General features: G+C 42.1%; 1 protein-coding gene across 1 annotated transcript; it reads right to left on the bottom strand.

Annotated features, from left to right (window-relative positions):
- Positions 1 to 9,326: 9,326 nt before the first annotated feature.
- Positions 9,327 to 10,583, bottom strand: LOC121430714 (uncharacterized protein K02A2.6-like). The gene has a single exon (XM_041628077.1). It carries the CDS (start codon positions 10,581 to 10,583, stop codon positions 9,327 to 9,329), a length of 1,257 nt encoding a protein of 418 aa, XP_041484011.1.
- Between the last annotated feature and the right edge of the window lie 2,642 nt (positions 10,584 to 13,225).

Raw genomic sequence — 13,225 nt, 5'->3', positions numbered from 1 at the left:
TCTCGTGTTTAAAAATACTTAGTGAAAGCATATTTTACATCTTATCTGTAGCTCGAGTCCTGAAGAAAATATCTCTGCGACATTATGTGCTGCGACATGTAACATTATGCGTTGACAATTTGCTGCGACATTATGCGTTGCGACATGTGACGTGATGCGTTAGAAAAACTACGACATCGGACGCTCTTGGCATAATGTCACAATCTGCGACATTCTGCGTTGCTGAACATTATGCGTTGGTGCGACATTCCCGACCTTTCGTTTGAGGACGCGAACGCTAATTTACAACGGTCGTTGACTTTGGAAGGGACTTTTTGGGCCCGTCATCATGGTCGTAAAACTCAGTCCTGCAATGCAAATTGTGTGACATGAGATTTTTTTTTCGTTTCGCATCTGCGACGGAAACATTCAATATGCGTTTCGTGTGCAAAATTCTGGTTGCTACTATGGTAACAGCGATTTATCCGATTGAGGACGACTTTCCAAAGCCACATTTGACTCCTCCTAGAGCTCGAGAGGCCGCCCGGGGGGCCCACTTCTATTGATTAGTGGATACCAGTAGCGACCACCCGTAAAAGGGGACAGAGTGGGCAGGTACGTTACGTATATAGGCCTATGTAACTTTATAAGGGTGTCAAAACGATGTTTAAAATGCTGAAATAAGGGATATAATACTTGTAGGGTTTCACAAGCCAAATACTTGTTAAGAGATGCATTTTCATAATCTGAAAAAGAATTGCTTCCCTTGTTTAGCATGTTTAGGGTACTTTTCGAAACCCCATGGTCGTGCCTGGTATCCACTCATCAATGGAAGTGGTCCCCCCCGGAATTTGAATCTAATCCCCATTTCTTGGGAATGTAAAACATAATGCCCCTCACATCGTGTGCGAGAGGCATATCGTTTGTGTATAAGGAGTTAACTAAAGAAACAAAGAAACAAAAGAAACAAAAGGAAACGAGTTCAAAGGTATCGCACATGATGTGTACATATCAACGCATGCGAAATGTTCGGCTGGAGAGGTTGATCTTATCCATGAAATCAATTGCCAGTGATCCACCAATAATCCACATTAAATGTAATATCGATTCGATGGACTGTAATGATCTATATTTAAGCCTTCATTCAGTAAGTTTTTCCTCACTCAATATGTTCTCGATTTGTTTGAAAAACCAATTTCTTCTCCATGTCATAAATCTATTTTAGGTCCTGCATTTTGAATATCTCCAGCCATCAGTCGTAATATACATGTATGTATGCGGTACGGGTGTCGCGGAAAGGGATTTTGCACACGAAAAGCAGATTTGTAGGGCCTGTAACCCCCCTGTTACACAAAGCTTAGCATTGATCGTAGAGCAGTTTTCTACGTTTCATTCTATTGACTGTAATGCACAATCAATCTTAAAAATCAAGTGTATGATTAAGCGTTAACTTTTGTGTTAGGGGACCCTAATACTAGCGTCCGTGATGATTGCGAAAGGTCCCAATTATCGGTTTAACAGGCGTGACCAGTATAATTCATTCTCTCATTATTCGTTAACTTATAAGTAATGTATTCCAACGAATGCCTTGCGTATTGCTGGCATATACAATTTATGCCCTACGATAGCCTAACTTGCGCATTTCGCGCGGCAGCGTATCGCTGACGAACACGTGTCGTAGCCTATAAAAAGTCTGCCGCTCGACTATTCAAATCATAACCGCACGATACATCACCGTATCAACACCACCGCCATGCCGAAGAAAACTCCTGTGAACCCCACCTTTATATACCAATTCCTATAAACGTTGTCAATACGCCATTATACGGTAGCTGTAAGTTATAAACACGTTCAGTAAGTTTTGTGGTCGTCCGGAACACGTCTTCATACGTCAATATACGTTGGAGTTAAGTTACACATACGTTCAAAGCACGTTACTCATAGATTAGAAGTAAGTTTTAGGGTACGCTGGACTTTATCTCGACGTACATCGACTTATGAGTAACTTACGAGTAACGTGTGTCAACGTGTATCAACGATCGCGTAACTTGCCCACAACTTATGGCCCGCGTATGCGGGACGTATGAGCCATACGCTGGCATACGTCGAAAAATGTTGCGCTTGCACAAAATTTTTCGACGACCTCGCCGTATGACGACGATTACCAGCGTGTTTTAGCGTACTCTTAACGTATGCAAAACTTACCCGTAACGTATTCGATGTACGCCAGCGTATTCACCAAATTCCCCATACGTCGGGCATACGCTGTCTAAAACGCCAAGGTGTGACAGCGCCTTTAAATCCAATGGACGTCTATGATACTTCATTCAAATAATTGTTTGGAAATCAAGATTATGTTTCTCCTAATTCATCCCTTCAATCATTCAAAGGAATTTACACGCTACATTTCATTTCTCTATAATGTATATAGGATAAAATATCTAAATACATGGAAAGAAAGTCGAGAACGCGTTTTCACCAAAAAACAAGCCGCCATTACCTACGTCAATGTTGGTTACGAACCAAATCGTCGAGTTATCTGGAAGAAACTGTTAGGTTTTCTTTACAGCCCAAAGCGAAACAAACTAAATGACGTAAGCACAAGCAAAATATGGGCCAAGAGTTAAACATAAAAAAAATCAGCAGTAGATATTCATTGTACACCCTCAATCAGCGTATAGGGAATCGTTACTGCTTTCACGAAATGTATCATGCAGCTGCATGGGCACATAACGGTTAGCTGAAATTTGCATGATTGTTTCTTAGGTAAACTTTCTTGATTCAGTAGTAACTAATTGGCCGGGTTAAAAACCGGGTGATTATTGTCTGAGCTGCTAAGTCTTTTTCAAAAAAAATACGAGAAGATTTTTCCCTATATTTTATTCAAAGTTTTGAGACAAATTATATGTTGAATTTCAGACAATTGGTTTAACAAAAATTATATTATTTCACATTGGTGCAAGTGATGGGGTTTATTTTCTTCTTCTCCTTCTCCTCCTCCTTCTTCTTCTTCTTCTCCTCCTCCTTTTCTCTCTTTTCCATTCCTCCGTTCATGCTCGTACAGGTTCCATCTCTATCTGTTTAAACTTTCACATTGGTATGATTGCGGGCTGCTTTTGAATAGTGTCTAATCAAACACACACACACACCCTCACAACCCTCCTCCTCACTCGCTGTCTTTCTCTGTCCACTCTCACTTTCTATACTTTTATATTTTCTGAAACTTTAAATCCCACACCTTCAGAGAAAGAGGAAATAATAATTTCCCTCCCTCACCTATATAGTGCAAAATCTGCAAAATCTGCCACAATCGATTTTTCAAAATGACTTGATACTCATTGATGTGTGATAATGTCTATAGTCAGTACGTTGAGTTGTCACGCATCGCTGTCAATATTGCGCTCCCATTGGCCTACATGAAATCGAATTGGGTATTAATTTAATATTGTATATCCGAACCAGTGTGTCAATGTCACGTATATATGTAATATCTATATAGATTGGACAATACCAAGAGATAATCCGCTCTTCCATTAACATTAGTCAGACCAAATGGGACTACAGCAAGTGTCGGGGGCATAATATCGTGAATGCTTCATACACGCCTTGTCTGTTAAATTTTTGAACATGTTAGTATCCTTTTTTCAGAACAACACAAGTTACGAGTGCTCTAAACCTGTTTCTATCGTAATAAAGTTTCATGGTTGGTCATCAGAACTTGAAATGGATTCCCAATTATGTTTGAGTGATGTCAAGGGATCACACCCGACAAGCAATCATCGCTGATGTCATTCGTACTGGAAAGAACACAGAGGCCCACAATGGATGTATCACATTGTGAATAATACACTATGTGAGCACACTGTTATCAAAATGCATGACAGTGTGTTCTTTCCAGCAGGGAGCACAATGACTGTATTAGAATGTGATTACGATGATGCATGATTCTCCATCTGCGAAGAATGGAACACAACTAATAATAACTATATTAATAATAGCAATGATAACAATAACAATTTAATAACGGTATATTTACCCAGGGAAGCAACTTCAGTTCGGGCAACTTTTCTCTCAGCGAGCCCTGCTGATTTGATATCACTTTATTGAAATCACAATAAAGGAAAGAAATTTACAAAGTCAACACAAAATATAATGAAAATTAAGATAGGCCTAGGTCATGACGCTTAACTGTCGATGCAGGCAGAGGTTCGATGTAACAGGTAAATAACATATACATATAACATATCTTTAAAAAGAATGAGTATGTGAAATAATAATAACAAAGTTGGAGTAAATATTATAAGAAAAAGAAGAGAAAAGGAATTTTCCATACATACACTAAGTTTACAAATATTAGGTTGGGGGCTAATCTCCAAAGCGTAGGTAAATATCGGGAATACTTCCGACCACAATCAGGACAATATTAAATCTACCATAAAAAATTATGGATAATGAATGTCATCAATGTCAATATAATAATATAATTCAACATGTACACTATACAGTGCGTCTAAAAAAAAAATTACAATTTGAAAAAGCCCTGGGAATTAAAAAATATACACCATGAAGGTAATTTTTTCACATGTTATCTTGGCTTTGGGTCTCATCTATCAAATGAAAGTAAAAGTTTTGACAGAATATTACACTTGAGAGAGCACTGTTCATTTTTGTAAAGCTCGCAGAAATCTGTTTGCGCAGAAATACTTGTTTTCACGCTGTGTCAAGGGGAAAGGGCGAAATCAAACTTACCCTGCGAAACATTTCTCTCACATTTCCCTTGAACTTTTGGTCAATTGAAATAAGATAGATACATTCAAGCATTTTTTAACAATTTTCCCACCAAAATTGAAATTTCAACACTTAGTAAGCACAACCTTTACCCCTCTTGTGCCAGCTGGATCTTAGGACATAACTGAATCTCAACAAAAATTTATATTAGACATCTCCAGCATTTTTTGACTAAGTTTTTATTTTTTAAAGTGGGTTCACATGTCATTTTTTATCAATACTTGTTTCTCCACACTTCCCAAGCTTGACAATGGTTAACAAAATGAAAGTCAAGCCTAAGCCGTTTCATGTAAATCACAGCTCAGTGTAAAGCAAATATCGTCACGATGGCCTCGATGTGTTGGGGAACGGGGTGGGGCGCAATGAACTCTTTGAAGGGTTTTGGGCAAGGAAACAGGTTAAAAAAGTTTAAAGATATCTTCAAATCAATTTTACAAGCTAAATTTAACGTGTCCTTGATTATTAAGGTCTACCTTTATTCACGTAACTATTTTAAAGTTCTGTGCAAATCATTTTTCTCTAACTTTTCAAAAGTAAGTGGTGCTCACTCAAGCGGAAATATTTTTCAGAAGTTATATCCTAAATTGCTTAAATGGATCTGTACCAATGTTAAATGTGGAAAAATGATCGGGATATTACAAATGTATAAATTTACAAGATGTTTTGTAAGTGTAAACTTTTTTTTGATACGCACTGTAGACTTAGAAAGAGGAATTGGAAAGCAATAGAAAAGAAAGAAAGAAAAAGAAAGAGGACAACCATGTTTCGATCTCTTGGACAATCGCCAGTCAGCATATCGAGTGCATCATAGCGTTGAGACTTTGCTTGTCAATCTATCTAATGACATCTTGAAAGACATGGATAACGGAAAAATTACTGTTCTCTTACTTCTTGACTTATCTTCAGCGTTTAACACTGTCAGACATACAATCATGCAAGATGGGATAGCTCTAGAGTGGTTTAAGTCATAATTATCTGAAAGGTTTCAAGTAGTCTGTATTAACAATTCAAAGAGTGATCCTGCTCAATTAGATCACGGTGCACCGCAGGGATCAGTCGGAGGCCCGACCCTTATTTCATTGTACTTGGGTGGTCTTAAACATATTTTAAGAAACCATTGTTTTAAATACATGTATCATTGTTATGCAGACGATATTCAACTGTACACATCATTCCTACCTAACCAGACCAATGCCATTGATGCTGTAAAAATCTTGAGGCTTGTGTTCACGATATCAATAGGTGGATGGGTGGCAATTTTTTTTTTATTAAATGAAGATAAATCTGAGCTGCAGTTTATTGGCTCTAAAGCTGCATTAGATAAGATAAGACTTCCCTCTTTGAGAAATGGTAATGTTAATGTTATGCCATCCAAATCATGCAGGAATCTTGGAGTTTTGTTTGACTCAACAATGTCTATGTCTGCCAGGGTGACCAGATTTCACAAATTGAAATATGGGACAATCGACAAAAAAAATCATTGAGAAGAGAGAAAGAAAAAAAGGAAGGGGAAATAAAGGGAAAAGTAAAAAAGAATAAAAGAAAGTAAGAATAAAAGAAGGATGAAAGAAAGGCTACACAGTGTTAGACTTGTGAAAAAAATATAAAGAATTGGAAGGGACGGTGAACGAAAGAATGAAGGAAAGAAAGAAAAGACGAAAGAAAAGAGATGAATTGAGAAGAAAGAAAAACAAAATGAAGGGGAAAGAAAAACAGATAGAAAAAATAAAAATAAAAGAAAGTTAGAATGAAAGAAGACGAAAGAAAGGCTACACAGTATTAGACTTGTGAAAAAATATAAATAACTGGGAGGGTGAACGAAAGAATGAAGGAAAGAAAAGAGATTAATTGAGAAGAAAGAATATAAAATGAAGGGGAAGTTAGAATAAAAGAAGGATGAAAGAAAGAATAAACGAGAGAAAAAAGGTTTAAGGCATTCTTTGAATTGAATATAAAGGAGAGAAAGACAAAAAAGAGAGAAAAAGGAGAGGAAAAAATAATGAAGGAAACAAAAATGTTTCCTTCTAATTCTTTGAAAGAAAAAGAGAGAACAGGAAGGAAGGAAAAGAAAGAATTAGAAGGGAAAATATAATAGAATAAAAGAAAGGGGAAAGAGAGAAAGAATGAAGAGAGGAGAGAATAAAAAATAATGGGAAGAGAGGAAGAACGAAAAGAAAAAGGAGAGGAAGGGAGAAGTAAAAGAAAGTTTGAGGAAAGAAAGAATGAAGGAAATTTTAGAAGGTAGGTAAGCGCTAGAAAGAAGAAAAGAAAGAAAAATGACAGGGAGGGAGAGAGAGAGAGAAAGGATCAGGTAAGAAATATAGAAAATAAAGATAGATGGAACAAAAAATGGAAGCAGGAAGGATAGAAGGATGAAGAAAGAAGGATAGAAAAAACGATAAAGCAAAAGGAAAAATTTCAAACTTCAAGGAAATAAAAACAATCCAGTCATCTAACAAAAATCATGATATTTGGTGATTTTTAAATATATCTTTAAAATTAAAAAAACTAGAACTGTTTTAGAAATGAATAAAATTTCAAAGTGAATCATTGTCAACTCAAAACTTAGGTGAAACATCGCGGCATCATAAACACAACAAGACTTAAAAAGAAAGCTGGAACAATAAGATCTAGTTACATCTCCAATCAGTACTCTGAGAATCCATATTAATTATTTCCGCCGATTTTGTGACTATTTTGGTGGAAAACTGTTCATCATGTCATTGTTTGCACAATTGAGAATCTCCTCCGATCCTACATGTCTAGCTAGTAGCCTGCCGTGCACACACAGGCATGCAGGAGGCCAGTTGGTTTTATATTGGGTTAGCAAAAAAATCATCGCGGATCTTGCAAGTTTAGTTATCGATTTTATTATTGTCTCTGCTTCGTCATCCGTTGGTTATTTGATGAAAATTCGTCACTTTTAAATGTATTAGCTACATTTTGTTCAATATTCTGAAATACGGGACAAATAGACGTCCCGGGAAGGGTTTGTCGGGACGCCGGGACAAAGGAGTAAAATACGGGACGATGCCGGGAAATACGGGACGTCTGGTCACCCTGAAATTGTCTGCCCAGATCACAGCCGTGTGTAAATCAGTCAGATATCAATTGCGTAATTTAGGCATCATTCGCAAGTATTTAACCCGCTCCTCTACAGAAAAGATTATACATGCTATGAAATCATCTCGACTTGATTCTGCAGCCCCTCTTGTTACCCTTACGCTCTACTCACATAACTCCAGTTCTGTCCTCACTGCATTGGTTACCCATCGAGTACCGTATTGTATTTAAGTTATTATTGTTAGTTTTTCACTGTATCCATGGATCTGCCCCAGAATATGTTAATTTGTTGATGCCATACATTCCTCCTCGTCGTTTACGATCTTCCGATTATAAATTGCTTACAGTTCATAAATCCAAGTAATCATGGGGATCGGTCATTTGCACATGCTGTTCCATCCTTGTGGAATCAGTTGCCATATTCCATTCGTAGTATTTCAAATATCGATAATTTCAAAATTACTCTAAAAACCCATTTGTTTAAAATTGCCTTCCAGTAGTTTCCTTTCATTGTCATGACTGTCATTCTCTTATCTTTGTCCCTTCCTGTACCGTGTAATTTTCCTTATTCCCTTATAGCAGCGCCTTGAGCACACAATCAATGTGGATTTGGCGCTTTAGAAATACTCTATTATCATTATTATGTTTTGTCTGCAATGATTATCGTCACACTACAAGCGTTTCTGAATTAATCAGATCACTTAAATGGCCTTCTCTTTGACAACGAAGAAAGGACAGCAGACTAACTTTATTGTACAAAGCTCACCATAAGGAAGCTGTTGTAAACATCCCTGAATATGTGGTGGAAGCGCCAAGATCAGTAAGAACCAATACCAGCCGATTTGTACCACTTCAATGTAGAACAAAAGCCTATCTCAATAGTTTTCTATCAAATACAATAAAAGACTGGAATAATCTCCCACCAGGGATGAAAAAAACCTTAATTCCACACAGTCCTTCAAATCATGACTCGAAAGGTGTCATTCACAAGAGTAAATTGTACATTACACGGAAGCGACATCACACCTAGACGATAGTGCTTCTAAGCGATGTCTGGATTACCCCTTTCTGAGATTCTGAGAAGAGATGGAATGACAAGAGAAAAGAGGGGGTAAATGGGTTCCTGTACCGTTTGTCTTTATCCAGTAGATCCTGAATCAGCAATGTTCACAGCTGTGGAAAGAGCAGAACAGTAGAAGTATGTTTTAGAATCCTCTATCTCCCCCCCCCCCCCCAGCCTTTGGCACGACGAGAAGCGATGAAAAACGAGTCAGTGGCAAATATGAAAATCCTGCCCAAAAAGCAATGTCCATTTCAAAAAGTTCCTCCAAATAGCTAACTCCAAAAAGTAGAAGAAAAACAAAATGTAACGTCAAAATAAACGGAAACACGAACACCAGCAGGAACAGAAACGCGTAAAACAGAAACTCCAAGAACACATAAAGGACGTCATAGCACGTTAGAGAGACATCTCGTAGTCCGAGTGCCATGCAGGTCTACTGGCCCGACGGAGAGATCGCCTTGGCGAAGGAGCTGGCGTGCTGCCGTACTTCAATCACCACGCCGGTCTTGTCCCATTTCAGAGGATGTGGCCCTGTTTGGTTTTGAACGCGGACGTGGTTGCCAAAAACAAGTGAAAGAAGCCGTTTGGTGTGTTCCTTCCAGCGTTCTGCTCCCTTCATGTGACGGTTGCGAAGGGCCTCTTCCCTTGCCTGTAGGGTCTCACACCAGGTGTTGTGTGGCTTGTATCTGCCAGGGGCAATAGGAATGAAGTCCTTGATTAGGTGGCCAAAGAAACACATGGCCGGGGAGAGCTTCGTGTCCCTGTCCGGGTTGTTGCGATACTGAAGTATTGCCAGTTGAAAGTGATCTGTATCAAGGGAACTAGTAGTGCCCGTGTTGCTCATGATGAGGCGCTTGATGGTCTTCACAGCAACCTCAGCTCGACAGTTGCTGTGTGGAAATGCAACAGAGGCAAGACGATGATGGATGCCCCAATCCGAAAGGAAACGACGCGAAGCGTCAGGGCCACCATCAGAAGCCAGCTCGTCGGGGATGCCGAAGGTGGCGAAAACATGACGGAGACATGTGATGACTCCACTCGCCCCCTGTGCAGACCGCTCGACGATTGGCCAGTTCGAGTAAATGTCCACTATGACCAAATAGTTGCATCCTTTGTTATGAAAATAGTCTGCACAGATACACTGAAAGGGGAAGGCCGGCGAGATCAGGGGAGCCGGTGGTGCACTGGGATTGGATGGGGCTATCCGGTTACACTGAGTGCATCCTGCACGTAGGGCTTTGATCGCGGGGGTGGTGCCAGGCCAGGAGACAAAAGCTTCAGCACGAGCAGTCATCGAGGTAACCCCTTGGTGAGCAGCATGCAGGTGGGTCAAGATCTCATCCCGGAGGGAAGGAGGAATGAGTACACGATCATTGAAGAGGATAACTCCATCAACCAAAGAAATTCCATCACGAAACTGGAAATATTCACGCAGTGGGTGAGGAAATGCATGGCGATGTTCAGGCAAGCCAGACTCGACGAGTTCAAGGAGGGTCTGCATGTTGTCATCACTCGCTGTCGCAGAACGTACTCTGTCCCATGTAACCGATTTGAGGTGAATAGAGCCCAAGGCACACATGGCGGAGGATAGTGTGCAGACTTCAACAGAATCAGTGATAGGGTCCGAGGTCCGAAGGCCCCCCATTAGCGATGGTGAGTGCAGGAATGACAGGGGCACGACATCAACCATGGCTACGTCATCTGGGGGGTGCAATTTCTCTGCCTTGCCTGTAGGGTGGCGAGAGAAGCAATCTGTAGCTCGGTGACGGACGCCAGGGACATGGAACATTGTGAACTTGTACCACAGTGTCTTCTCTTTAGATTACGCAGGTGGGGATTAGGGATCCCCTCCAAGGCCCTGTCGCCGAAAATCTTGAGTAGTGGCTTGTGGTCCACGGCAATGATGAGATCCTCGCATCCCAAGACAAAGTATCGTGCCTTGTCAAGGGCGTCCGCTACTGCTAGTGCCTCGCCTTCCACTGGGGCGTAGCGGGAATCAGCAGCATGAGTAAACCGACTCCCTACAAGTGTTACCTTCCAACCTGTGTCACAGCAGAAGGGGATAGTACCATCGCAGGTGCAGTGTTTCTGCAGAAGCCAAAAGCCAATGCCATCCTTAGACAAGTCCGTAGCCAAGCAGGTCGGCTTGCTGGGGTCGAATATCCTGATGCCATCTTCAATCTCGCCGGCAATAACAGCCTTGGATTCGTCCAAGGCACGCTGGAGGGCAGTATTCCACACGAATGGCGTACTGGGCTTGAGGAGCTGACGAAATGGTAACATCTTCTCTGTCATGCTGAAGGCATACGATACTTGATTGACAAGCCCAAACCATGACCGCACATCAGTGATATTAGACGGTGCTGGGAAATCAAGGATCGCCTTCAGGTATTTCTGGCATGCCCGCACACTGTCAGTAGTGATTTCGAATCCTGCGAATTCAACAACATCCGCGCCAAGTGTAAATTTGTTAGGGTTGAGGATGATTCCTTTCCTACCACAGATGTCTAGCCACTCGACTGCTTGGAAGAAACTGTCAGCTAATTTGTCTGCCCAGAGTAAGACGTCATCAACACACTTTGTCTTGCACGGGATGGCTGATATAATCTCGTCGTATCGCCTGGTGATCACCATCACCAGTAGCCGTCACCATCACCATTCCAAGCATCACAGACAGTCTTCTTCTTGCCATGTAAAACTGACCTCGCTTGGAGAAAAGGGGATTGAGTGTGGTGTGTCTCGCGGGTTGCATGAGCATTGAGGGCCTGGAAGTCGACAGTCCTTCTTGGTTTGCCATTCTTCTTGGCACACACAACCATCCTATGGCACCAAGTGACAGGCTCTCCAACAGGTACAGGTTCAAGCACACCCAACTGAACATCATGATCCAACCCAGCCTTGACTGCATCCCGCCAGTGGAGTGGTACAGGTACAGGTGTTTGATGTGCAATAGGCTCTGCATCTGGGTCCACCATCAGTTTAAGGGGAGGGCCATCCACCAGGGGCAGTGGTTGGTGTTCGCAAGTGTTGAACGTACTACCCTTGAAATAATCAAGGAGGTATTGCTGAAGCTTGGCACGGTTGTCCTCAGTTGCCGGGAAAGGTAGCGAGGTGGGAGGCGGTGGGGGCATTCTACGTTGAGGGCAGTGACAGGCACGTCCCGTATGAGGCCCCTCAAGGACTGCAGCCGTGTCCGGTAGGGGCGGGTCTCGTGTCGCATCAAGTTGTGGGAAACTATCTGAGATGATTCCAAGGCCAACACAGGCTTCTCGGCTGAGGAAGAGCTGATCACAACTGTCCGTGACGTAGGTAAGCTGTCTCGTGTGGACGGTACAGCCTCGGGCACTCGTGCCAGACAGACGCAAAGGGATACCCCAAGAATCCTGACGCCCCTTTAGTGGCAGTTCGCACCTTCATACTGACAGGGATGAGGTCCCGTTGATGTAATCAAAGGCGGCGAACTATCTTCATGCCGGCCAAGCAGCTCTGGCACCCGGTGTCAGCCATAGCAGGGGTAGATTGAGGCATCGTAGGGGAGGAGAGCCGAAATCCAAGAGCTTCGTAGTCATCAGGGACAACCAGAGCAGTCACATCTACAAAGGGTTGCAGGGAAGACTTCCTTCTGATCCATGCTTGGTTAAGGCTGTCATAAACGTGATGATCAAGGGGAATGCCATGGCCTCCGCAGGAGTAATCATAGCCATGAACAGAGCAAAAGGAATCAAATAGAGCATTCTCCTGTCCCTCAGGGGTCACCGGAGGGAGACATTTAGGTTTGTCCCTGCTTCGGCAGACGTTTTCCATGTGGTGGAATCTATCACAGTGCCTGCATTTGTGTCCATAGGCATCACATTGTGTCTTACGGACGCGAGCAGGGGCTCCCCGTCAATGTCCCTTCTTGCCATAGTAGTTACACAAGTCTTGGCCTTCCTTGAGGTGCATTTGCTTGGTTTTACTATATGAGCTGCTAGCGGAGTTCACGACGTGAGAGTCCAGGAGGGATGAAGCAGAACGCTTGCCGGCCTCCTACGCCTCGATGAACTGGAAGACGTCCTCTAAGTCCATGGTCTGGTTCTTGTCCCCAAGAGGTCGAGCTGAATCTCGGGTCAGCGATCCCCCTGGTAAGGGCATCCCGCAGTATCTCATCAGTGTAGTTTACATCCATAGAGCAACCAGGGCACTTAATGATGAACTTACAGATCCCTGCTTGACCACGTAACCGGGCCCCGAAGCTGCGGACTGTCTCATCCCGGTCCTGACGCATGTTATGTAGCGCCACTCGAGCCACCATGGTGTTTTCCTCACGCACAGCAAGCCTCCTGATGGCCGCCA

The sequence above is a fragment of the Lytechinus variegatus genome, chromosome 1 (assembly GCF_018143015.1).
Source record: "Lytechinus variegatus isolate NC3 chromosome 1, Lvar_3.0, whole genome shotgun sequence".
NCBI lineage: Eukaryota > Metazoa > Echinodermata > Echinoidea > Temnopleuroida > Toxopneustidae > Lytechinus > Lytechinus variegatus.
Note: the sequence above shows the minus strand (reverse complement) of the source record. Positions and strands in the feature narration are given on the sequence as shown.

Coding starts and splice junctions, on each gene's coding strand:
- LOC121430714 (XM_041628077.1), bottom strand. CDS start 10,583: ATGGTTGATGTCGTGCCCCTGTCATTCCTGCACTCACCATCGCTAATG.